Here is a 25,939-nt window from a genome sequence, read left to right on the forward strand (position 1 = left end):
CTTGTTGTCTGGAGCTGATACAACAACAGTGGCTATCCGAGTTCAATTACTTTACCGTCTCATGATTAAATTTTAATTCTATATCGAGTTAATTAGATTTTAATTTGAATACTCCATGAACAAATCTGGTATCTAATAGGTAAATATACATACAATTCCTAACGTGTCTGAGAATAATGTATCTATTTGCAGGCTGGCATAATTCTAGGTCCTAATAATATATTTCTCGGTTGCTAATTGCTATATATCCAGAATTGTAGTCTCATATAACAGAAGTATGAAATAATTTAAGATTTAAAAATCTATTGCAATGTCAAAACTTTGCAGTAATTTTATCAGAAGATGCGTACATGTTATCAAAAGGAGATATAAAGGGTAATCACAAATCTGATGATGTTCAAGTAAGGGGGAAATAACACTACATCAACTGCCAAAAGCGAGTCTTAAGACTCTCGTTACTGAACAGTAGTTGAACTTCCAAGTCCTTTATTTTTTAAAGAAAATCCGATTTACAACATCAACAGGTAAAGCATAAGCTGGATCTATTGGTTTTAGGCCAGGATATTCAAGTAGTGAAAGCCCTGCAACAACAAAACAAAACTTTAGCATCCCAAGTTTACTGTAAGAAGGGACTACTAATACTAAGCAGGGAGGACAAGAAATACCTAGTTTACCTACTAAACTCTCCTGTCTTTTCTTTTCTCTTCATTTTTTGAAAAATAATTAAAATATCATATTGCATATACAAGTCTAATATGATTAATTAAGAAGCTGACAACGGAAAACGAAAAAGGGGGAGAAGACAGGAGGAAAACTACCAGCTACCCCAAAGTAGGTATGGAAGACATCCACAGCATCATCTGGCCTATCTGAAATTCCACCTTTTTCCTTGTCCTTGAAGTTTCAACACAATATTTCAGAAATACTAACCTTGCAACTAAAATAGAAGAAGCAAGAGCATTCTTATTAATAAACACATGACATGTCAGATAAACTAACCTGACAGTCTAAGATAAATTTTATAAGTTTCTCTCTACTGATCCAGTGAACCCTATCGATCATGATGAGGCTAGAAAGAACCCACCATGAATAGCAGACCTGGGATGATCTAAAATCTTGTAAAATAGGCTAAGAGAGATATTAAGAGCACAACAGCATTAAATCTACACTTGAAAACATATGCTTACATCAGGGAGTTTCTCAGGACGCCCATTCAGACCTCCAGATTTAACTTGTCGCTCACATAACCACCAACCAAGTAAGTCCTTGTTAACCAGATCTAACGACCCCGTAAGAGCGAGAGCTCCCACACAACAGAAAACTGACAATGAGAAAAACAATATGTTACAAGGATGCTTCAACGATACAACAAATTCTATTATTCAAAATTCAGAATATAGAAAAACTAAAGCAGGCATATAAACCATTCATTCACCAGAACAAATAATTGTTGTAGGTTCTGCCATTTATATTGTAAATATAAGTGATATAACGTACTTTGGCCAGCATGAGATTCCCCACCCGGTGTGCAACCAAAACCACCATCCATATTTTTGCAACTTATAATGTACTTCACAGCCTTTTCCACATTGATTTTATCCAAGCGATGTATTATTGAAAGACAACAGATAGCAATATAGGAGAACCTAAAACAAAAAATTCAGTGGTCGTTTGTTAAAAAGACAGTAATGTCATACATGCACACCAATCAGAAAGATATCTTGTTTGAAATACCGTGTATCAACTTCACCCCACATATCTCCTGAAAAAGATCCATCTTCATTTTGCAGGCCAACAATATCTGACAAAAATATTAAGAAACACAAGATAGAGACCTACACTTCAATAGTTAGTGCGTATTTTATTAACTGATCTTATGTTTGAATATTTTAAAAACTAATCAATCAAACTTGACAACCCAAAACTAACTTTAATTTTCTTTTTTTCCATATCGAGCAAGAATTATGACTGATTTTTTCTTTTTTATTTTATTTTATTTTATTATTATGAACATCATCTCTTGCATCACAGCTAAAAATCCTTGTGAATCCAAAACCTTCAAAGTTGGCCACTACGTATGTCAAAGGATACAATTTGTCACCTTATCTGCATCAATAAGATCCATCTTGTCAAAGAGAGCCAACACCTGCACTGCACTCAGTGTATACAAGATGTGTGGGTCATGTCCAACATTTCCGCCAAATCCCCCTGCATTAATGAATCTCAGGAGTTTTAATGTCAGTAGGGTCCAACAAAATTAGAATTTTGATAGCAAGGGAACAAATAAAACACTGAACAACCTGAATCATGCTGACAACTCATTACCCATGAAACAACCTCGTTAACATCCACAACGTCAAGCTTTCCCATCAAATCCAGAGCAGTCAAACCCCAGTATGCCCCGTTCATTCTTAGATGCTCCATCACCACAGATTCAAAATCATCCTTCCTCTGGAAACCAAGAAAAGAATGTGACATGGAGCTATCAAACACCAAGCATTTCAGCATAAAAGACAAATGATCCACTGAAGTTGATCTCTTTTTTATTCTTTTCTTTTACAGACTATATATAAACGGGAAGCATACCTTTTCAACTGATAATATATATTTCACGTGCTTGTCAGTAACCAGCTCTCCCATCTTGAAAGTAAACTATCCAACATCAAAATTAGAAATATCAGAATCAAAGGTTTAAGGTATCTACCAATGACCAAACCCATAAGCCCTTTCTTTTTAAGGGAGGTTTCATAAATATAAAAGTGTATCAATACAACAATATATCAAAGTTATTTTGCTTATTTATTTAATTTACATTCTCCCGTGATTTTGCTTTATTTTTCTTTTTCATTTTTTTCCAAGAAAATTTCCGAATATCTTTAAGAAATCATCCTTATTTTAATTTAAGAAAGAAATTGCAACAAAGTAGCACATCCAAACACATTGATATTTTCCCTTGGTTCCTTTTCTTTAACTTCTACCAGAGCCCGAGACATGAGGAACAACAAGTGGACTGGGAAATTCAAAAATGGCAGGCTTGTGATTCATTTAGGCAAGGCCTGTATTATCTCCATAACCGATTTCATACACCAGATTTTAGTTCAAACTTCAAAATAAATAAATAAGCACAATGAAGCACTAAAAGGAGGCTGAGGAACAGGAACAACAAAGTACAAAGAAGACGACTTAGACTTTAGGGGGGGCATCAAGCAAGCCATAATTTAGAATGCTCTCTTTTAGCAATTTGCGCATGTACTATGTAGTTAGTTTTCTTCTCTAGTAAGACCAACACCAAAACTTTCCATCAAAACTCATACCATAGCCATGAATGAGACATTGCAAACAGTAACCATAACCACAAGTCTTAAAAAAAAGAAGCAGCAAGAAACGCAAAATGAAGCAGAATGGCAAAGTCAAACCCACACACAACTTTTGTCAAACACCTGCAGTTCACCATCCATTGCTATACAAAACAAACCAAACCAAGCTGAGCACGTAAAGCTAGCATAATCCAAAAGATAGAAAGTTAACGGCAACAACTAAATTGAGCACTCGAAACAAACAATTGCAGCAATTTCAGCACAACAATCAGCAGAAGGAAAATAATAAAAATAATAATGCAAGAACAGTAAAATGACTGACTGTTCGTGTTGGATGAGAAGGCAGATCGTGGATCAGTGAAGGGAGAGGCGTTATCCCTGCTTCGCTGCCGGTGTTGGTCACCGAAAGTGGTTTATTTGTTAAACTTGATCAAGCGGCGGTGCCCAGTGTTAGAGTGATGTTCTCGTTCAGAATATGAAAGGAAAAGAGGGGGAGTTAGGAGAAAGGAGCAAGTAGCAAATTAGATAAATTGGATAAAGAAAAAGAAAGAATTTAAGGGGTTGAAAAGTAATTTCATAAAAGAAATCCTGCTCAGACAAGTAAAACGGCAAAGCTGTCTCTCTGATAACTGTTGAGTATACCCTGCTAAAACCCCAGTTTGAGGCAGGGAAAAAAAAGGAAGAAGAAGAAGAAAATGGGATCGAAGTTGAAGAAGAGCGGTGCAGCAGCAACAGAGGATCTTCTAGAAACCCTAGGTGACTTCACTAGTAAAGAAAATTGGGACAAGTTCTTCACTATTCGAGGCACCAACGACCCTTTCGAGTGGTACGCTGAGTGGCCCTACCTCCGAGACCCGCTCCTCTCCCACCTCCCGCCGAATGCTGACGGCGGCGACGCCGCTCCTCAGCTGCTTATCCCCGGTTGCGGGAACTCCCGACTCTCTGAGCACCTCTATGACGCCGGATACACTGGACTCACCAACATTGACTTCTCCAAGGTCGTCATCTCCGACATGCTCCGCCGCAACGTCCGCCTCCGCCCTCATATGCGGTGGCGCGTCATGGACATGACCAACATGCAGGTGCGTGTCAACTGCTCGCTTTTCGAGTTCAAAGCTGAAGCAGCCCTTCGGGTTTTGAGTTATCTGATTCCTGCGTGGTTTTCATTTTTTTTAAATGCTGGTATGCAGCTTGAAGACGAAAGTTTTGATGCAGTTATTGATAAAGGTGGATTAGATGCTTTGATGGAGCCAGAGCTTGGCCCTAAGTTGGGAAATCAGTATCTCTCAGAGGTTTCTATGATTTCTTTGATCTATTCTAGTTATTATTGTGAAGAATAATATAGACTAATTAATTGGTCATGTGAACTTGTACTGATTCGTATTTCCAGGTAAAGAGAGTTTTGAACCAGGGGGGAAATTTTTGTGCCTTACCTTGGCTGAATCTCATGTACTTGGTATGTTTCTGCAGTTTTTGTTACTCCATTTGTTTATTATGATAGTTAGAATATTTGGTTGACAAAGGTGACTATGATAATAGTTCCTTTTGTGTGTGTTTTCCTTTTCTTTTCTGCATAATGCAAATCTCATATAAAAAGAAACATGTTGATGCAGAAGCTATTTCGGCTCTAATTTCATTTTGGATTCTTTGTAGTGAACTTGGACAAGGAGCTTTGTTACTGTGAACTGTGAAAGAAATGATCTTCTGGACCTTGTTTTGCATTTTAACTTCATTTATAATTTTTTATATCTTTAGGGAAGAAATTGACCTGGTGGTCTTGGAGGAAACTAATTCAGGCCTTTTCAGGTCTACTCTTTTCGAAGTTCCGCCTTGGATGGAAAATGAGTGTTGATTCCATACCTATGAAGTCTTCTAATAAATCTAGCCTTCAAACATTCATAGTTGTTGTGGAGAAAGAGCTGTCTACTTCAGTGCATCAGATTACATCGTTACTTCAGGATTCAACTCTTCATTGTAGTTCAAAACAGGTAAGATGCATGGCCTAATTCTGGTGTTTCGTTGGTGTGGATGCTTTTTTTAATGAGGATTCATAGATGGTTAATGCAGCATTTGTTAGATGCACTAGATTATGCTGTAGCTTGACCTTTAATTGTAATGATTGCATAGGATAGCTATCTGGTAGTTGAAGTTGTAGGATTTGGATCAGGAAGGAGGAAAGAGAGAAAGTGACTATGGATACTACAGGGTTGAAGTAATTAGGTCAAGAACTGGTATGGTACATTGGTACTATTATTACAAGCCAAGCCAACTAATATAGGAAGAGTCCAATTCCTAATTCAAGTAGGAGAAGGGATGAGTAAACAGAATGAAATTAGGGACAGCTCCTAAGATTGTTTTTCAGTTAGATAACTAATTAATTTATAATATATGCATGTTCTTAAAAAAATGTTTAATATATTTATATTAGATCGTGTATTTTACATCTGTTAATTTCTGGTGTTTACACTATGCCTTCTCATTTGTGCAAGGCTTCTGGACTCCATGAAGCTCTAGAAAATGAAAATCAACTTCGTGAAAAATACACCAGTAGCTCTCATATATTATACTCTCCGGAAGATCTGCAAGGGGAACTGACAAAGCTTTCCCCAGGTCGACGATTTCAGCTAACTTTGGGTGGACAAGGGTGCTCTATTTTTACCTATCATGCTGTAGTTCTTGATGCTGAGGAACACTTTGACTCATTTACCTATCACTGTGGGGTTTTCATTGTGCCTAAGGTGTGTGTGAGCAGATTTCCCTTCCTGTTTTATGTGTTGTAGTTCCACCTGATTTCATATCAAGAATAAAATTTTCTTACCATATTAATATTAGCTCATATTTTTTTACGATTTCCACTGGATTTGTCATCTTCACTTCAGATTAATGTACAAGTTGTATTGACAACTTAATGAATGTGAAGGTATTGTCATGAGAAAGAATTGTGCTAATTACAAAATATTTGATGCTACAGACAGACATATAAATAAATGCGTGCAATTTATCCAACTGCTCTACTACATCAGGCAGTTATTCTGCTTGCATTTCATAACTGAATGTGAAATTTCAGACACGTTCTCGTGAATGGCTTTTCTTTTCTGAAGAAGGACAGTGGATGGTAGTCAGAAGCTCAAAAGCAGCTCGTCTCATAATGGTATTATATTATTAGCAAACTAACATCACATTTACAATGTTTTTCCATTCTTGATTGTTTTGAAGATAATTTCATAACTGAAGCTGCTATGCAATCTTGAAACTACAGGTTTTGTTGGATACCAGCCATATAAAGGCCAGCATGGATGAGATTCAGGTAGACATCTTATTCTTCATGGAACATGCCATTCTAATGAGTTAACTGTAATTCTTTTTACTAACATTGGCTTGTTATTCCTTTCCAGAAAGATTTGTCTCCGTTGGTTAAACAGTTGGCACCTGCAGAAAATGAGAATGGAGCACAAATACCGTATGTAACTTATACCCAATTCCTTTATTTGTATCTCCCTTGGTTTTGGCCCATTTATTTAAGTAACCACTATATTCTATTGAGGTGTTAATGTATGTATTCCCAAATATTTAAGCATGATATTTTGCTGAACGACAGCAAATAAGTTGTGCTTCTGGGGTATATAAATGCAAAAGTCAGGGAAACTTTTAGAACGCAGTTTATATCTTGTATTCTAATCAGCCACATATGCTGTAACAAATGTTCACACTATTACTTGGAAGTTTAGAGGCAAGGGTATACCTTGTTCTGCTACAGAGATTCCATTGCAACATAAGATGATTAATTATGGTCTACTGTGATTATGATTTTTTTATTCAAAAAAAAAAAAAAAAAAACCTAAAATGCCATATCGCCATTCAGGTTTTGAGAAATTCTGATTAAATCTTCACATAAAGTTTCCGTTAACAAAGGATTTGTGTTCAGTTTTCATCTTCCATGTAATTCCTACACTTAGAGGGGAGGAAGCCATAATGTAACTTTTGAATATAATATGCATGAAGTAAGCAAATAATTTCTAATATCATTATATACAGGGTTGGTACAGTAATGTTGGTACTGCTGGCTCTCTTACTATCCAGGGCAGTGTTTGTTTGTTATTAGTATTGGCTAAGCTATTTTTTAATGATGTGTAGCTCATCGTTATATACTTGATGAGTCAAACCTTTTCTCATAAATTCTTGAACATATATCTCTACAGCTTCATGATGGCAAGTGAGGGTATCAAGGAACGAAGCATCGTTCATCAGGTTAGTAACAGCGTACATTATGTTATTGAAGTTGTGATTTCCACTTTCTACATTGGTTTACATTATTGTAATGGTTTACTTGATTTGAAATGCCCGTCATACTCTTATAATATTATCAATAATGATGTGTTTTGTAGGTCTCATCTTCGTTAACTGGATCAATTGTTGTTGAAGATGTAGTTTATGAAAATGTTGACAGTGAAGTCAGTAATATTTTTCCATCTAGAGAGTTGGTGTTTCGTCGCCTTGTTTTTGAGAGAGCTGCAAATCTGGTGCAATCTGAAGCTCTAGTAAAAGATGAAAATTCATCTACCAAATTGGTTAGTGAGTCAGGGAGGAAGAAAACCAACTCATCTTCTAAATCTAGGAAAAGTGGATCTCGGAGACAGAGTAGTGGTAAATATTTCCTATTTGTCTCCCATATGTTTTAAATCACAGTTCAATACATCGTTGCTGATGCAACTCCCTTACATGATCTGCAACTAATTTGTCAAATCATGCTGTAGTGCGTTCAAACTATCATGTTGTATTCATTATTGGCCTTTCTGTTAAAGTATTTTCTAGTTCAAAAGATGATTTGCAATGATAATTATCTCCCATTTTAGCCTTTAGGGTGTGTTTGGCAAAGCTGTAAAATTATAATTATTTCAATAATAGCCTATTTATATAATCAATTTACGTGTTGATACATGTGCTGAAAATTGGGTTTGAGATAATTTATTTTGTTTGGATTGTACGAAAAAGTTGTTTTATGTGATAAAATTACAAAAAGGATATAGAATGATTATCTATATATAATATTTGAGTCAATTAGGCAAAAGCACAATAATCTGTGTGTAAAAAGATTTTTCAGAAAAAAAAACCCAGATATTAGCTTATGCTTTTTTCCCCCTCAAAAAATAGCTTCTCTTTTTCTTTTATTTTTCTTTTTTTTTAATAAGCTTTTAATCACTTTCAAGAAACTCAGCCAAACATGTTGAAAACTTTATAACAATTTTTTTACCAAAATAAGTCTCTTTAGGGACTTTCCAAACATGGTTGAATTTTCATAGAACTGTTTTGTACCTACTTCCTATAATAAGAGAGCTGATTATACAATTTTAAATCATTCTGTTTGTTCAAATGAAATTGTCTAATATCTTCTGTTATTTATCACTTTAATCCCGTGTTAACATACTATTTTAACTGATTGTGTAGAAGCAAGGAACCAGTTTGCAGTTTATCATGGCTATGCAGCTAGTTCCTATCATACAGGGATTATTTCAGGATTCATGCTAATATCTTCTTATATGGAAAGCGTGACATCAAGTGGAAAAATGGTTCGTATTTCCAATTTTAGTCTCTGTTGTATTACAAGAAGGGAACTCGAAAGTTGTAGATTTTTTTTGCAATCTTGAAATATATTTAACCAAGAATTCTTTATTTTCCTCATCCTTTTCTTTTCATTTTCATTTATATTTTCAATTCCTTTAAATAATCAAATCATAAAACATTAAAAAATTCTTAACATATCATTGATAATTTGTATTGGGTGTCAAATCTCTAGTATGATGGTTGAAACCTGAAAGAATCTATTTTACTATTAGATTTACATTTATGAGGTGCATTGATGTTTGGCTTTTCGAGATTTTTGTATGATCAGTTATGCCTAATAACTAATACAGTCACAAAATTCTTTTGAAGGTAATGCTAAGTAAATGCCAAATCTTTCTTCTTTTTGTGTTTGGCATTCGGTGATATAAAGCTTTCCATTACTGTTCAATGTCCATTATTGCTGATATATGCAAATTCTATATCTCAGGTTAAAGCAGTAATAATAGGTCTTGGAGCAGGTTTACTTCCTATGTTTCTTCATGGATGTATCCCCTTTTTGGAAATGGAGGTAATTTTTTTCCCTAGTAATTAACTGAGAAAATAAATTAGAGTTCAGACCCAGTGCTTGCTTGTATGCAAGATGGTTTACTCTTATGATTTTATGTAATATCATATTCTCTTGATATTTATTTATATCTACAGGCAGTGGAGTTAGACCCCGCAATTTTAGATATTGCAAAGGACTACTTCGGTTTTGTAGAGGATAACCGCCTAAAGGTAGGTAACATACATATGCATCTCTCTCTTCTCAGGCTTCCGTTGAAACTTGAAATTATGAACCAAACTTGAAGTTATGAACCATTTGGAACTGTTTCTTTAAAGAATTGAGAAGCGACCTTAGCTAAGATACAGTCAAAATTGGGAGGACAAAAGAAGAAAATATCGGGAGGGCCTGTAACATAAATCTAACTCCAGCTGGAAGCAAAGAAGTAAAGTGAGATTGCTGATTTTCATAGAAGGAATTATCTGCATGAAATAGTTAATGTTTTGAATTGAAGATTTTTCTGTCCCTGCTTTGAATCATATGCCTTCAACTGTTCTAATTAGATATTTTGATCCTTGTATTTTGTTGGGTGCTGTTTTTTACACTAGGTTTAGATATTTGATTTTGAACAAGCCAAGAGTGACAAAAATGTGGTAATAGCTGATAAAGTAAAAGATTGGTGGGGGGCTGATGTCATGATGACTGACTGAAGTCTATATCACAACATAATTAAGATTTTTTATGAGTCAATCTTGGGAATGGTGGTTAAAAATACATTAAATCCCATTATGCTGGGTTCCAGGTGCATGTAGCTGATGGAGTCCAATTTGTCAGAGATTTTACCAGTTCTGCAGCAGGTCAGATTCAAGAAAATGGCACTGGTTCTGAATGTATTGAGTCCCCTTCCAACGGGAGTTCAAGGTCTCATGCAAGTGTAGGGGCAAGGAAAGTTGATATAATTATTGTTGATGTTGACTCTTCAGATCCAAGGTGATTATTTTTCGGAATATAGTTATTGTTGATATAGACACTGTCGTCTATGATTGAACAACTACTTATCCATTGCATATTGTGTGCAGCTCTGCAATGGCATGCCCTGCTCCAGATTTTGTTGAGGAGTCTTTTTTAGAGACTGTAAGGGATAAACTCTCAGATCAAGGTCTCTTTGTTGTCAATTTGGTCTCCCGGTCCCAAACCATAAAAGACATGGTTCGCTTGAAAATGAAAAAGGTGAAAGTAAATATTAGCATCCATATTGGTTTGGAGTGTGCTTTCTCCTCTAGCTTTGTATCTTTGTTTAATTTGTCACATATGCCTCATGCAGTGACAGCATTGTGTTAACATTTTTTTTTTGACACTCTGTTTAGTATGCTTTTTAAAGTGATGTCTCCATTTTTTGGTTGGTTTATAGACTGATATCTCCATTTTTATTTATGTTTTTTGGTTCTTCTGTCTTTATATAGGTTTTCGGCCACCTCTTTTGCCTCCAACTTGATGAGGATGTCAATGAGGTCCATTTTGCACTCAAATCAGAATCATGTATTGAGGATAGTTCCTTTCCCGAAGCTTCCCTTAAACTTGATAAATTATTCAAGTTTAAACATCCAGAGATTGGCCAAAACATTATTAATGCGACAAAGAAGATCAGACGTTTGAAGTGAAGACCAGCATCCTTTCCAGCTTGTCTCTATGAGCAATGCACTCTGCGATCTTTATGGCTGTGAGGGCTTGCTTCCGAAAGGAAACTATTTTGCCATGCCAAAATGATCATGTGAGTAATATCAAGTCTTTGATCTTTGGATTGGGTTGTCTTGTACTCGTCAATGAGATACTTGTGTTAGAAGATGTATAAATTGCTTATAAAATTACACAACAATCAGAATGTATCAGAATTTTGAAGTGATAGAATGGGATCAAAGTTGCTGATTAATATGATCTATAAGAATAGAGAGTCATTGGTTGGTAAAAGTTCTGTTGTGCTTGATCCCTACTTTGGGCATCTTCATATTTTTTTGAAAATGAATATTATAGTGGTGGGTTCTCCCTAAGAATAGCATATTTTGGGACTTCTTTTTTTCTGTGTATCTATAATTCTGCTTCTGCAATCCTTCTTTAAAACTGGAAATAGTTCAAGCTTGTTGTGGCACACAGGATGTTAAGTCAGTATATCAGAACAGACTATCTTGCTGCATGCATAAAGGATGGTAAATAACTACGTACAAAATTAAGAGTTTATTTGCTGCTGCTTTTTTCATATATTGTACTATATAAATCATAACATAATGATAGTATTTATACAATTGTATAGTGAATACAATCAAGGGTGGTTTGTTCATGTCCGCCTGTTTCACACACCCAACAGATTCTAAACGCTGCTTACGAAGCCATCACTTGACGGTGATGTGCACCTTGCCTCCACAGCCAATGTTTTGACAACACCTTCACATGGGTCACCTCCGAACACACTGCTCGATATTTTGATTGAACAGCTACTTTTCCCTTGGCAAGCCTGTATACCACGAAAAATATATTTAGAAACCTAAGCGTGAAAATTTGTACATTAAGTTTGTGTGAACCATGCAACTAATTATGTTTGATATAGCATAAATTATGATAATACAGCCACCCGTAATATCGGATTACTAGAGGAGATTTATAATCTTTGCATTCTCCCATATAATTTCTTTCCATTCTCTTTTCCATTTCTTTGGTGAATCGGAGAAGATATCATTCATGAAAAAACTGTAAGCCTGCATCAAATGAGATGTAAAACTGCACGAGTATACACAAGCCGAGCAGCAGCACCTCCCATACACCAAAAAAGCTTTCACCAATTTTCTTCTTATATAAATAATTAAATATACATCCACTGGCAACAGTAAAACTTCAACAGGGTAATTATTTCGTAAGATAGCCTCCTGCCCCTTCAATTTTATTCACGTGATTTCTAATTCAAATTCACAACCGAAAGCTTGTGTAGCTTTTATTTCATTCAGGAAACTAATTCATAGGCACTCAAGTAAAAAGCAACTTGCTGGAGAGTTTACCTTGGATACCGTGGACATTGAACTAGGTGCATGGCATTGCCCTTGAGAAAAATTCTGACAACTACCTTCAGGTGTTCCAAAACCAGCAAAAGTTATGGAGGAAATTATCTGTCCATCTTGGCACCATAAATGCATTTCAGGAATCATATTATCTACGGAAACTTCTTGACCAATGACATCTACATTCACCAATTTCTGCAACGGTGGATAGTGCGATTCTGACACTTGAGCACATATTGTCCTGGCCGAATGCAACTTAACAGAAATCGCAAATGGATTTCCACCTGTTTCCTCCAAAATGACAAGTAAATTGTTTGATGCTCTCAGCCATGACCGTGGCACATGGTACCTGGAGATTGATCAATAACAGTTAAATAGATCTCAAAAGTTTCTTTTCGATACCTATATATACATATATTCACATGATAGTACAATAATGGATTTAAAGGTGCAAATCATTGGAAGATATACAAGGTTTGAGTAGGTTTTCCACAATTAGTTGTACACTTGTCCGAACTGTATGCTCCACGATAATCACAAAATTGTTCACATCCATCTTTAGGGGAGACCCATGTCCAGTATCGTCCAATATGATTGCCATTCACCCAAACCTGACCTTTCCCCATGCTTTGCAGGTCAAGAGCAATTGGATTTGTGCCATCAGGGACATCAAAATATGTCTGCATCAATAAAAGATGCATGTGAGGTCAGGATCTACATTCATTATTCAAGGTTTAAATGTGTTAGACATCAGCAGAAAGTACACAACAATAATGATAATGTACTGGCAAACCATTCTTTTGTCTAGTCACTTTATAGTCTAAGCTTTTTGGGAAGATTGTTCTTGACATTTATTTTGGTCTGCCTTAGCCAATGATCAAAAGTCCAATCCTTGCTTCTGATCAGTGTGAATTTATGGACCAACTCTACCTATTTATATATCGCTACGACGCTACCTATCAATTTAACCTTTTAGAACAAGTAGTTTTATGATATGATGTTAGAATTCTATGACCAAAAGGCCTCGGATTCAATCCTTGTTTAAACCCCCGAAAAGAAAGAATTTCAGTATAAGACATAAAAAAAATCTATGCAAAACTCACGAAATTCCAAAAAATGGAATCTTGTGTGATGCGGTGTGTAGATACAACATTTAGATTGTTATGAGAAGACTTAAAAATAATTTAATTATTTTGAAAGACCCCCTTAAGTAGCTCTTGTAGAAAATGTGCAGGCTTATTTCTCATTGTGCCTAAATTCTACTTTATTTGGAAAACTTGTATTAAGGATCAAACTTGTGCAAAGGTTTCGATGCCATGATGATGACTAACTTAGAAGCTTAAAGCTATTATGTGTGGGCTCATGAATGGATTTATATTACTAATGAAATAAAATCAATAAAATAAAATTATAATTTATTTTCTGTGTGTCATATTTTATTATACAACTCTCATAGATATCTCAGTTCGATAGCCCTCTAACTAGTACCTTGTACCATGTAAATATGGATGGAAGGGCCTCAGGACTTAATTCAACCCATTCTGCATTATCATTCTCTTCACTGTAAAATTCTAGAAACTCACCCTGAAGTCCAACCTGGTAGAGAAAATGAGAATAAACAGTAGTTACTAATAGTATTTTCCGATAGGAGCACAGTTATAATGCCTTATCAACAAGTAAGGTTCTCAAAGATTTATATGCATACCTGGTAGGTCCAAAATGATTTTGAAAGATCTATATCTCCATTTTCGAATCCCGTGAGCTTGATTGTACCTCTAATCCCTCCACCATCTTTCTCAAGGAAGGCACCGTAATTCTGCAACAGTGTGTCATAAGTGAAGTAAGTCAGCAATCATTATTCCTCTCCCTCATTTATATTACTATCAATTGAACGGTTCAAAATAAAAAATAAATAAAAAATATATATGTTTAATTGTTAATGAATGTGTATTCAATTCTTAAACTGTCAATTGATACCTACTTACACACACTCAATGATTTTAAAATAATTTAATATTCTGGTACTATCCATGGTAGGACTTTCACCTGTAAGCCCACTGTCTGAGATAACAGTGTTAAATCATTGTATCCTGGAGCAAATTGAACTGTCTGGACCACCTTGATCCAATGACCAACAGTGTTACCTTTACTTGGAAAAGACATGGAGCTATGTAAGAATATAAACGCAATATCATGATTAAATTATAAAGCCTAACAGTTGCAAACACCACATTTCTATTCAAGGAAACAAAGAGAATTCAGCTAGATGTAGGATCAGCGAACTAGCATGGACATTTGGCATGAACAGAGCCTGAATAAAAATGGCATCGGTATATGGGATGAAAACAAAAGGGGGAAAAGAAGCAAAGAGTAAGACCAGAAAAATAGAGAAGAAATCATTCCAACTAGGAAGATGTTTAGTGCAGTAATCAAGAAAGACATTATCCTCATCATCTGCACCTAGATTGAAACTGTTAACAAAAGCTGGATGATCACTGGTACTAACCTGCATATCATTGTGCTAGCCTAAACCTCCAGCCAGATTGTTTTTTTCCTAATATAATATTGGCTTTTCAGTTTGAGTAAAATTATCCTCGTATTTTCACTAACTAGTATTAATTACTAAAGATAAAAAGCCGCATAGGTACATGATGAGCCCAAAACCAACCAGGATTTCATATGATATATTCCTCCCAATGGTTAGAAACTGTTAGACACAATCATAGATCATGAGTTTTATTTTCTTGGATGACAACTTGGAGATGATTAGCCGAATAGCCGATAATGCAAATGTTAAGAATTGCTGGGTCAACTACAGAATTATGAGCATTATTTTAGGAAATATACAAAAAAGAAAGATGCCATCTACAAATAAATATAGCATCCATTTGACTGTACAATATCATTACCTATAAGCTGGCCATTGATAAATACACGCAGTATGTCACGGATGCCATCTATAGTAAGTTTTGGAGTAACATCATTTTCCTTCCAAAACAAGATGTCGCTATCTGAAACATATATTCTGCATTGTGTATAGACAGATGATTAGAAACCATCAGATAAATCTGTTTTTTTTTGGGGGGGCGGATGTTTATTACCAAAAGATTCATTGCATATTGTAGAATTTAGAGTTTGGTACTTTCTGGGTAAAATTATAGCAGATATATAAAGCAAGAAGCTAGCAGCTTTTTAGCTCGTATCCTTTATGTATTTTGGCATGGAGGGTGTCTTATTCTCTCTCACAATTTCTTCTACTCTTTTGATCTTGTTAGAGATAAGGATTGCAATTAGTCACCAGTTGTTACGATGCCTCAAGAATTCCCCCATCTAAAAAATATATATAATTAAAATAATGTAGAGGTTTAGATGCATAGTGGCTCTATGTTTTGGGTGAGTGACACTGAGGTTACTAAGTTTTTATAGGTCATTCTTGAGCAGGAAATATATTCTCCATCCCTATCCCCATACTCATAATGGGGTCAGATACACATCCCTGTTAGCACACTTGGTTAGATAATTTCTTTTGTTTGTTGGGGTGGGGGTTGATAGAATCCTTCATTACCTAAACAACAAAATAATAACGAATAAAACATAGAACAAAATAAACAACTAGTTAAAAGGAAAACTGACAGAAAAAAATTGTAAGGAGTTTAATCTAAGTTGAAAGAGCCAAGGAGGAGTATGCTTGTATACTACCCATGTTTCAAAGGCAAAAGTTTACTTCGTGAGCATGTTAAATATAAAACAGCAATTACCCAAATCAGTCTCCGAGGTTTTTAAAATCGGACATCTTAGTCTCCTAGATTTCAAAATACACAAAACAGTCCCCAATGTTTATCGGACAATACAGTCCTTCTCCAAAACTGGGGAAGTTGGTTCTTGAGTCTTGACACCTAATGAAAATTTTACCTAAATTAAAATGGGTAACTAGTAAAGCATGCATGCTACTACGACAGTAAAACAAGCCACATAATTTCCTTTCTAAAAGCATATGATACGAATGCAGAATATTTAGGGATATGCATATTTACCTGGTTGAATACCAAAGATAATCAGATTGATCCTTTGTTACATTTAAATGCTCCAATATACCTTGTACAGTGAAACTGCTGTTACTCCAAACACGAATTGGCTCTTTTGCAGTCACCCAAGAACTTGAGCTGCGGAAAATGCCATCTTGATTGATCAATTTCTGGGATGGGAAAAGACTTGAGACAAGTGGCAAATCAAAGTCTAACAATTTGACTGAAGTTTGTGCTCCAATCTGTGCAAATTTAAATATGAAATTGTTAGACAACCTGATATAATATAAACGCAGCTATAATAAGTTTAATTGGCATCTTAAAACATGTATACTTTGAAAAAATTTACTACTTGAGATTACGAGGAATTTAAGCAGGTACAATGCAAACAACCAAGTGAAAAATACTTTCAGGTAGAAAATTATTTTAGTTATAAAAATACTTAGAAAAGTAGTTTAATTATCAATTTTAAGTTTCAAGTGACTAATATGTAGATCTTGGGTATCAAATTCTGGAAAGATCTATAAGTAAACCAACATTCAGATAAAGACAGAAGATGATATCATGCCAACTTTTTTTATGCCTAAAAAGTATTCCAATGCATAAAGCATACCTTGGCAGTATTGTAAACTGTATTCCTGCAATCTGGTAAAATACTCACAGACCATGGTGGTAGAGTATATGTTCGACCTTGGAAGGTCACAGTAGCTGTTTTCTTTTCGTCAATGTTGGCAAGAAATGCTGAGCATATACTAGAAAATCCAGAAAGAGACAAGTTCACTAATTTAGGGCGAACATCTAATTGGTACACATGTGCCTGAAATTGGTAAGAGAACGTAATTCAGTAAAATAAAAGCACTGCACAATTTTCCATACAACAATATGAAAAACCAAGCCTTATCTCACTATGTGGGGATTAGCTAACATAAGGTACTAAGTTCATCGTGAATGTCTGTGTTAGCACAAAACTTAAATTTGTAAATGATAACAGTAGCTTTTCTCTTTTTCTTTTGCAAAAAAGAATGTAAGTTCGGCGGCCGAAGTGAAAACCCTAATATAGAGATGAAGATTGGAGAGAACATTCTACGAAAAGTTAAAAATTTTAAGTATCTTAGGTGCATCATACAGGATAATGAGAGATTGAACATGTAAATTATAGGATCAAAGTAGATTGGTCAAAATGGCGGAGTACGTCCGGTTTTATATGTGGCAAAAAAGTGTCTTTAAAACTTAAAGGTAAATTCTATCGCACTGCTATTAGACTGGCTATGCTTTATGGTATAGAGTGTTGGGCGGCCAAAGGGGAGCACGAATATAAGTTAAGTGTGGCAGAGATGAAGATGTTGAGACGGATGAGTGGTCATACGCGAATGGATAGAATAAGGAACGAAGATATAAGAGAGAGAGTTGGAGTAGCACCTATTATGAAAAAGATGGTAGAATCGCGTCTCAGGTGGTTTGGACATGTGAGAAGAAGACCAACAGAGCACTCAGTTAGGAAGGTGGATGAGATGGAAAATGGACAAGGGGTGAAAGGCAGAGGAAGACCAAGGAAGACCATCTATGAGGTGGTCAAATGAGATATACATGTAAACGGTCTCTCTGTAAACATGATACATGATAGAGCCCAATGGCGTCATTTGATCCATGTAGTCAATCCCATCTGGTACTTAACTGGATTGAGCCATTCAACAAAGAATGCAAATTTCTCTGCATATCTTCGGAATACACACAAAAATAGAAGACCATTCGCAATATGACACAGAAAGAAGAAGGTAACCATATCCCAAACTTTGCTAAGGATGAAATCCCATTCAAAGGTGAAATGTATGTTTCAAAATAAGAGTTAAGAACTTTCAGCAATCCTTCACCTGATACAGTGACTGCCAACAAATTATTTAATTAATCAACATAGTGCTTGAAATTCTATTAAAATAAGCTATTTAAGGCTTGGCTCAAACCTCTTGCTTTGGGCCCAATTTTATGTATGTTGGTGAATCAGCTGCCACCAAAGCAGGCTCACAAAGCTTTAAAGCAGCATGTAAATCTTTCAAGTGACCCCATTTTGGCTCACTAAGCAGACCTAGACAAGTAGGTTTATTAACTGATTGTCATCAACTATCTCAACAGATGTATAAATCCCTAGATGCCATCTGAAAGAACAAAGTTTATTGTTATCATTCTACATACCATACTCATCAATTGGAGCATCATAATCGTAACTTGTAATTTGCAGGGGTCCCCCTGCAGTGCGACCAAAATTTGTTCCACCAAAAAACTGTAAACAAAAGAGGCTGGTCAAGATGCTGGTTACAAATAAATACCATAAAAACCAAAATATATTATCAAATTAAATGATATATGAAATATTAGGTTCATCATAAATATATCTTAAGTTCCACTAAAAAAAAATAAAAAAGGTAATAAATTACCATATAAAAATAAGTAAACGGAACCAAGAAAGGATAATATATATTATATAAAAGAAAAAAAAGGCGCTGAAAGCATCTGTGATAAAGGAGCTTCAATGATGATAACTACACAGATTACCAGATCTCAAACTATGATACACTTTAAAAATTTGTATTTTCAGTTTCAAGACAGCAGGTCAACAGCTGTGTTTGCATCTGCCCTTGCAAATTGGTAATGTTCTTTCGCACATTACTACAGCTTCATTCAGAATAAATGAACAAAAAAGAGAAAAGATGAAAATAGAACAGCCAAAGCATGCCTCAAAGAAAAGAATAAAAGTTAGGTAGCCATTATATTAGAGCAGTAAATAAGCCAAAAGTGAACTTTTATCTAACTATAAATTTCATTTACTATAAATTTACCATATAGTAGTTCTGAAAGCTTCCTCCACGCTGGAAAAACCGTGCAACAGCAAATGCAAGGTCTTCAACAGGTCTATGGGGCAATCTTTCACCCCATTGAGTATACCTACAATTCAGTCAAATGAATCAATATATTCATAATTAAGATGTCAAAAATGACTAAATTAGTTCTTTAACCTTCTCTTATTATCTACACACAAACATGCAGAGAGAACCAAAATGAAAAATTTTGCATCATAAATAAATAAAGACAGAGTAGTTTACAGCTCAACATGGCATCTACCAGCCATCCAATCAGATGCTAATGTGGCTTGGTGAATCACAAAGTAGCCTTTTAGTAAGAAACAAAAACATAGTTCCTAAGCCTATTTAGATAACAAGATAAAAGTAGGGGACAATACAAAAGAAAGATGCACCTATTTGTAACAGAGCAAGCCGGATGTATAGAGTGAGTATGCACTCGGAGGTACATCATACAGATAACCACATAGAGATTAGCAAATGTCAATCTTGAAGCAGGAAATGAGCAAGAGAAGAGAGTACTACTCTATGAGTTGCTGCCAACAGTGAGGCAGACAACATTGAGCCACTGGTTATTGGAAACATCACATAGTTCCAATCCAGTAAAGCAATTAATTGACAAGGTTGAAGGGAGCCATATCTTTTTGGTTTGTTTCAAAATCTAAAAAACAAAACGGAAGGTAACTTCAATATTGAAGCACTTGAAGAGACGCGACTAATGCTGCCTGTATGAGCATCCTATAGCTATCATGCTATCCTCTGATATGCTACATTGGTGGCTGCTAAAGCCAGTATAACAGTCTGATAATAGGTAACCCCTGAAGGATGTGATCATACCATCCATCCCAGTTCTCTGTCCACATAATTGGTTTGTGAGGAGAGTTAGGTTTGAACCCATCACAATAGTATGCGTTGCATGTATCAATCTGTGGACAACAATACACAATCTATGAATGCAAAAAAGAATAATCAACAGAAACATTACAGAAAAGGATTTTTGGAAAGGATGTCTACAATGAGAAACACAGTACCATCCAGTAGGTTAATTATATACTTAACTGGAAACATTTTACGTAAATTTCCTTTTCATTATTTTCCATGATCAGTTAAGACTGACCTGAACATAAGCAGCTTGCATAAAGTATACCTAAACAGCTATCACAATTGTTTTCAATAATGGAAGGTATTTAACTTACAATATCATATGGAGCATCAGTTTGCTTGCACATGACCCAAGGAACACCAGCACCAAGACTTAGAGCCATTCCAGCTGCCCATTTAGTATACTCTTTACCTGCCTTGCCAAAGGAGCCTTCAATGTTCCCATATTCATTCTCAATCTGACAAAAAACAGTTGATTCCTTGTTAAACTTCACATTCTACAAGGGAAGCATCAAATTTTCACTTGCATGTGGCAATACCAAGATAAGATATATAATATTAAAAAAAAGGGAGCACATTGCCAAATATCTAACAAAAATTAGGTGTCTGTTCATGAGCTTGAAAACTAATTCAGTTGTAACTTGATTTAATAATCAGAATACAAAACTGAAAAATATAACTATAGCCAGCATGTTAAATCAAATATACAGTTTATATGGATACATCAAAGATGTAGAAACAATCCCCAACCTTTACCAATCATACAGCATGTCGCATATATAGCATGTCATCTATGTAGGTGATTCCAAGGGAGAGTAATGTAAGAAATTAGAAGAGAAAAATTCAGATATGTGAAATATCCATAATCCGGTAAATGCAGACCACTCCCGCGAAAAATAAGACTTACCAATGTACAACGAGAATATGGAAAAGAAAAAGTTTACTGCCTAATCTGGATAGATCAGCATCATGGCTATCAATATCCCGTAAAATATGAAAATAAAACCAATTATGCATATAAAGGCCAAACTCCACAGTCCATACTCAATTCCTACCTGCAACAAAATTATAGGACCTCCTTGCCAAGAAAACAGCTTTTCGTCTCTCATTATGTTCACCACCTTAGAAACAAACCGCTCCATCTCCACCTAAATAATGATTGTAACAAAAAGAAAGAAAAGAAAAGAAATCATGAATGCCATGGTTAAAGCGATTATTTACAGGTCCAATAGCAATTACTATGTAATTATGTGCTAACAAGGGCAATTTTACATACATTATTGCAGTAGTATTGTGTGGCTGATAAAATGACTCGGGTTAAAATTTAGGCTTTGTTTTGGAAATATTAGTTGAGTATTAAACAACAACGGTCGTTGAAATTATGACAGATAAATGACTATGTACAAAACTATTTTATATTTCTTCTAACTTGATTGAAAACAAAGAAATTTTACCTATACAATGTACTAACGGTTGCTCTTAATTTGTTATTTTATCACTTCTAAGACGCTATCTTTTTTTTTTTTTTTTTTTGGGAAAACACATACCTAGTGGAAGAGTTTAGAAAGAGCGATGCACTAAAATAGATTTGTAAAGGGAAGCTTTGAAATCACATTTCCAATTAAACAGAGGTAAAATTGATTGCACAGTATGCATGTTTGTGTGGAAGCAAGATATCATTAGCAAAATGAACATTGGGGATTATAGCATCATAAGTCAATGCAGTTTAGGTATCTTGAATCTAACATAAAAAGTGATGGAGAGATTGCAAGAGATACTCATACTAGTGCATATACAATTGTGCTGAACAGAGACACATGCACTTGTCATGTGATAGTCAAAATCTGAGAACAGTGAATAAAGTGGAAGAATACATAGAATAATATCAAATACAAAAGAAGCAAAAAACTGCCACAGATCTGCAAAGAAAAACAAACATAAAAGAAAGCATGGTATAGCCTTCTACCTTGAAAGGTTCATTGTCTGTTCTAAATACAATACCAGGGATATCACGCAACCACACAGGAAAACCCCTGAAAACATAGCACATGAACCAAGGAAGACGTTGTCAAAGTTTTTATCTAATTTTTCAATAGAAAAGTAAGTATATCAATATTAACAGGTAACCAATGGATAGCATCTACTGCACAAAGTTTATACTTCTATCTGACTTCCAGTAATATTGACATGTTTGTCAAAAGCTAGCACACATTTCTATGCACAAGGCCGAAATTACTCCCTGACTTCGCAGAATCCACTGTGTCCGATGCAATGTAATTATTGTTCAACTTTGATGCATAATTATGACCAAAATAATCTTGTATGAATACCCAATCCCCCCTCCCCCCTCCCCCGCACCAAAACCCCTCTCCCCCCCAATGGTTCTATAGTATCAACACTTCTCTACAGAAAAAAATTAGCTAACAATGTAGAACCAAAAGGTTTACTACGTTCTCAATTCAAAATTATCAATCAACCAAAAAAAAAAAAAAACTATTAAGTTGACATTCTTTGCTATGCAAATTATAAACTATTACATGAGTGGAAACATCGATGAAACAATCCTAGAAAACAACATGAACTAACACAGTAACTAAATAAAACATGCTTAACTGAAAATCATGCAACAAATGCATTCAGATGACATTATAGTATGCAAGTTGTCTTCATCAAGTTGTTTCACTCTTATTTTGTAAATAAATAAATAAAGGAAATATGAAGCAGTAGAAACTTAAACAAGAAACTGCAAGATTAAAAAGAGTAAAAAGGGTGATACCCAAAGTTCCACTCAGCACAAGCATAAGGTCCTATACGCAAAAAGAAATAGAGTCCCTTGGATGCAACAAGTTTTGCAAACTTCACAAGATCATATCTCCCTTCAAAATTATACTGCATGAGTGCAAACACATGAAATAGAGAATAACTTGATATTGCTAAATAGAATAATTAAAACCAAGGCAAGGTTACCCTCCATAATATCCTGGACAAACATAATTTTTCACCTGTCCTCTCGCTGGTTCATGCCCATTCCAGAAAACATAAGTTTCAATTACGTCTGCCCCGCCTTCCTTGCTCTTTGCAATCAGATCAGGCCACATCTGCAAACAGTATGCCAAATGCATGAGACAGAAAATCCATTTTCAAAAGTCAACATTACAAGTTATATTATATAATACTCTTTCATATCCTATTCAACCTATGAACCTAATGAGTATTAGGCTATTACCTACTGCTCCATTTGTGACTATTAGGGTTGTATCAAGAAGCATAAAAGAGAATAGAGAGAAAACAGAGAAGGAGTAATGTATTACTAAAATGAATCATATCATTCAAGGAACTTGGGCCTCACTAGTTTATATAACATACACCCTTAGTAGACCTGAGAGAGTTAATTAATTCCTCTAAAAACTTATCAGTAAATTATATCTAACTCTATAACTATCTCACTCAATAACAGTGACATATAAAGATTGCTGGATCAAAACAATTAACACTGCTATAATTATCAGGTTCTACTCTACAATAACCGTTCTTTTCCCCTTTTTTCGAACACAGCTTCAATTTCCAGTAGCAGACATTAACTCGAGTGAGAGTAATAGTGCGAGTTTTATGTGTTGACTTTACTTGAAAATTCGGCATAATCATGATCCTGTATCCTTAACAAGGTCATGATCATCCAACACTAACACAGAAAATCCTCTGATCATGAGGCCATATAAGAAAAACGTTTAGCTGCATGTTATCTATGGTGGTGGTTGAAGCACAAGAAGAACGTGCATGATTGCTGAGTCAAACAAAAAAACATAGAGAAGAAAAAGACCTCGGGAGTGGCGCGAGGGTAGTGAATTCCGGCAGAGATGAGGATGCGACGGTGGCCGTCGATAATGAGAGCCCTGTGATCGTAGCTGACATTGAAGGGCTTGAAGTATTCTTCTGCCTCCGTGACCGTTACGAAGCAGAAACACGCAAACAGCACAATTACGATTGTAGAATTCGACGTCTGCATCTTCTTGTTCTTCATTGTGCGAAGGCCACTACCAACCGGGGAGAGATAAAGAAAGAAAAAGATAAGGCAGAAATGAATAAAAGAAGCAGCAAATAGAGACTGAGTAATGAGTAGCGAGTAGTGAGTGAGTAGTACACAACTCAGTACAAAGAAGGAAACAGAACCTAAGGTATCGTCCACGGCATCCTTCCCAGTTTGCGTGCGTGGCAAAGCCGCTGTAAATAACTAAATATAAAATAAAGATTACAGTTCCTGCGTAAAAGTGATGATTAAGGACCATAATTTAGCTAAATTTATTAGATTATTTAATAATTTTAAATATTAATTTTATATAAAATTAAAATTTTATTTTGATTGTATCAAATATTTTATATAATTGTATAATTATATTTGTCTTTTTAAATAATTATTTATACAATTAACAAAAATAATAGTTATTTTTAATAATATCACATTATATAATATGGAGTTATGCTACACATACAAGTCTTTTTGGCTTACAAGTCTTACAAGTTGGGCCAAATCTAACAAAAACTACATCCACCTACTGGAGCGTGATAACATGCACGTCACTCAACCGTTTCCAAAGCGCGCTCTCACTCACCATTGGAAGATACTTCTTCTTCTTCACGTTCTTCCTTTTCCTCCTCATCTTCCTTCTTCTTCTTCTCTTTCTTTTTCTTCGCATGTTTCATCTTTATCGTTATTTTTTATTACTGTTGTTGTTGCTGCATTTTTTCCTCCTCTTCTTTCTATTGATTTTGTAACATTATGTATTTTTTTCTTCTTTGTTTGATTTTTTCTCCCAAGAAATATTATAAGAAAACGAAATAAGAAGACAAGGAAGAGGAAACAGTAGAAGATGAAGAGAAGGAAGAGGAAGAGTTTTTGAATTATGCAGAACTTATCAGAATAAAAATACACTAAAAAATTCTTAAAATACACCCAAATATCTTCGTGCTACACTCAAATTTGCTGCAAATACAGAAAAATATTTTCTCTAATGCTGCGTTTTTTTTTCTTCTTTTTTCCCTTATTTCTTTCTTTCTTTTAGTTAAATGAATGTAAATTCATCCTTTTCCAAGTAATTCTGCAGCATTATGTGTTTCTTCTTCTTCTTTATTTGATTTTTTTGTTTTTATTCTTGTTAAGAGAGTAAAACAATAAAAAAACTTGAAAAGATAAAATAAAAAGGAAAAGATGAATAAGAAAAAAAGAAAAAGATGGTGAGGATGATAAAAAAAAAGAAGAAACAGTAGAAGATGAAAAGGAGGAAGAGGAAGAGTTTTGAATTATGCAGAACTTATCAGAATAAAAATACACCCAAATATCTTCGTGTTACACCCAAATTTGCTGCAAATACAGAAAAATATTTTCTCTAATGCTGCGTTTTTTTCTTCTTCTTTTTTTCCTTATTTCTTTCTTTCTTTTAGTTAAATGAATGTAAGTTCATCCTCTTCCAAGTAATTCTGTAGCATTATGTGTTTCTTCTTCTTCTTTGTTTGATTTTTTTTATTTTTATTCTTGTTAAGAGAGTAAAACAAGGAGAAACTTGAGAAGGTAAAATAAAAAGAAAAAGATGAATAAGAAAAGAAGAAGAAGAAGATGGTGATGATGATTAAAAAAAAAAAAGAAGAAACAGTAGAAGATGAGAAAGAGAAAGAGAAAGAGTCTTGAATTATGCAGAACTTATCAAAATAA

At 34.9% G+C, this 25,939-nt stretch overlaps 3 protein-coding genes across 9 annotated transcripts; 1 reads left to right on the plus strand and 2 right to left on the minus strand.

Annotated features, from left to right (window-relative positions):
• Window positions 1–278: 278 nt before the first annotated feature.
• LOC112736236 (geranylgeranyl transferase type-2 subunit beta 1) lies at window positions 279–3,855 on the minus strand. 3 transcript variants are annotated; one of them, XR_003168735.3, is made up of 10 exons: window positions 3,640–3,855; window positions 2,587–2,652; window positions 2,301–2,451; window positions 2,092–2,208; window positions 1,735–1,801; window positions 1,498–1,646; window positions 1,188–1,321; window positions 1,000–1,108; window positions 819–894; window positions 279–581 (listed from the first exon to the last, which is right to left on the minus strand). XR_003168735.3 is itself a non-coding variant. In XM_025785604.3 (10 exons), exons 2-10 carry the CDS (start codon window positions 2,638–2,640, stop codon window positions 487–489), a joined length of 942 nt encoding a protein of 313 aa, XP_025641389.1. In that variant the 5' UTR covers window positions 2,641–2,652; window positions 3,640–3,855; the 3' UTR covers window positions 279–486. The 3 variants fall into 3 exon arrangements, 1 of the variants encoding a protein (XP_025641389.1); XM_025785604.3 differs by having other exon boundaries at window positions 1,000–1,098; XR_003168736.3 differs by lacking the exon at window positions 1,000–1,108 and having other exon boundaries at window positions 819–937.
• Window positions 3,856–3,978: 123 nt separating this feature from the next.
• Window positions 3,979–12,103, plus strand: LOC112736235 (uncharacterized). 3 transcript variants are annotated; one of them, XM_072213004.1, is made up of 17 exons: window positions 4,013–4,399; window positions 4,508–4,609; window positions 4,716–4,773; window positions 5,124–5,305; window positions 5,807–6,055; window positions 6,385–6,468; window positions 6,577–6,624; window positions 6,713–6,777; window positions 7,517–7,565; window positions 7,703–7,961; window positions 8,763–8,884; window positions 9,367–9,447; window positions 9,582–9,656; window positions 10,226–10,413; window positions 10,503–10,653; window positions 10,887–11,194; window positions 11,732–12,103. In XM_072213004.1, exons 1-16 carry the CDS (start codon window positions 4,013–4,015, stop codon window positions 11,082–11,084), a joined length of 2,298 nt encoding a protein of 765 aa, XP_072069105.1. In that variant the 3' UTR covers window positions 11,085–11,194; window positions 11,732–12,103. The 3 variants fall into 3 exon arrangements, with proteins under 3 accessions (XP_072069103.1, XP_072069105.1, XP_072069104.1); XM_072213003.1 differs by having other exon boundaries at window positions 4,303–4,399; window positions 4,708–4,773; XM_072213002.1 differs by lacking the exon at window positions 11,732–12,103 and having other exon boundaries at window positions 3,979–4,399; window positions 4,708–4,773; window positions 10,887–11,569.
• LOC112736234 (beta-galactosidase 9) lies at window positions 11,648–24,499 on the minus strand. 3 transcript variants are annotated; one of them, XM_025785602.3, is made up of 20 exons: window positions 24,403–24,499; window positions 24,053–24,266; window positions 23,235–23,330; window positions 23,009–23,121; window positions 22,199–22,265; window positions 21,288–21,380; window positions 20,547–20,690; window positions 20,188–20,276; window positions 19,330–19,435; window positions 18,686–18,773; window positions 18,457–18,578; window positions 17,109–17,312; window positions 16,505–16,737; window positions 15,380–15,495; window positions 14,517–14,614; window positions 14,176–14,286; window positions 13,959–14,066; window positions 12,942–13,150; window positions 12,471–12,819; window positions 11,648–11,932 (listed from the first exon to the last, which is right to left on the minus strand). In XM_025785602.3, exons 2-20 carry the CDS (start codon window positions 24,251–24,253, stop codon window positions 11,789–11,791), a joined length of 2,691 nt encoding a protein of 896 aa, XP_025641387.1. In that variant the 5' UTR covers window positions 24,254–24,266; window positions 24,403–24,499; the 3' UTR covers window positions 11,648–11,788. The 3 variants fall into 3 exon arrangements, with proteins under 3 accessions (XP_025641387.1, XP_072069101.1, XP_072069102.1); XM_072213000.1 differs by having other exon boundaries at window positions 24,379–24,434; XM_072213001.1 differs by lacking the exon at window positions 24,403–24,499 and having other exon boundaries at window positions 23,009–23,108; window positions 24,053–24,375.
• Between the last annotated feature and the right edge of the window lie 1,440 nt (window positions 24,500–25,939).

Source organism: Arachis hypogaea, chromosome 13 (assembly GCF_003086295.3).
Source record: "Arachis hypogaea cultivar Tifrunner chromosome 13, arahy.Tifrunner.gnm2.J5K5, whole genome shotgun sequence".
NCBI classification, from domain to species: domain Eukaryota; kingdom Viridiplantae; phylum Streptophyta; class Magnoliopsida; order Fabales; family Fabaceae; genus Arachis; species Arachis hypogaea.

Bases quoted from the DNA above. Each gene is read 5' to 3' on its own strand.
- LOC112736236 (XM_025785604.3), bottom strand. From the start codon at position 2,640: ATGGGAGAGCTGGTTACTGACAAGCACGTGAAATATATATTATCAGTT. The intron at 2,452-2,586 runs GTATGCTTCCCG...CTTGGTTTCCAG, and splicing joins ATATATTATCAGTTGAAAAG to AGGAAGGATGATTTTGAATC. The intron at 1,647-1,734 runs GTATTTCAAACA...TTTTTGTTTTAG, and splicing joins TGGGGTGAAGTTGATACACG to GTTCTCCTATATTGCTATCT.
- LOC112736235 (XM_072213004.1), top strand. From the start codon at position 4,013: ATGGGATCGAAGTTGAAGAAGAGCGGTGCAGCAGCAACAGAGGATCTT. The intron at 9,657-10,225 runs GTAGGTAACATA...GCTGGGTTCCAG, and splicing joins TAGAGGATAACCGCCTAAAG to GTGCATGTAGCTGATGGAGT. The intron at 10,414-10,502 runs GTGATTATTTTT...TATTGTGTGCAG, and splicing joins GTTGACTCTTCAGATCCAAG to CTCTGCAATGGCATGCCCTG.
- LOC112736234 (XM_025785602.3), bottom strand. From the start codon at position 24,253: ATGAAGAACAAGAAGATGCAGACGTCGAATTCTACAATCGTAATTGTG. The intron at 20,277-20,546 runs GTAAGTTAAATA...TGTTGTCCACAG, and splicing joins CTGATGCTCCATATGATATT to ATTGATACATGCAACGCATA. The intron at 19,436-20,187 runs GTATGATCACAT...ACTGAATTGTAG, and splicing joins ACAGAGAACTGGGATGGATG to GTATACTCAATGGGGTGAAA.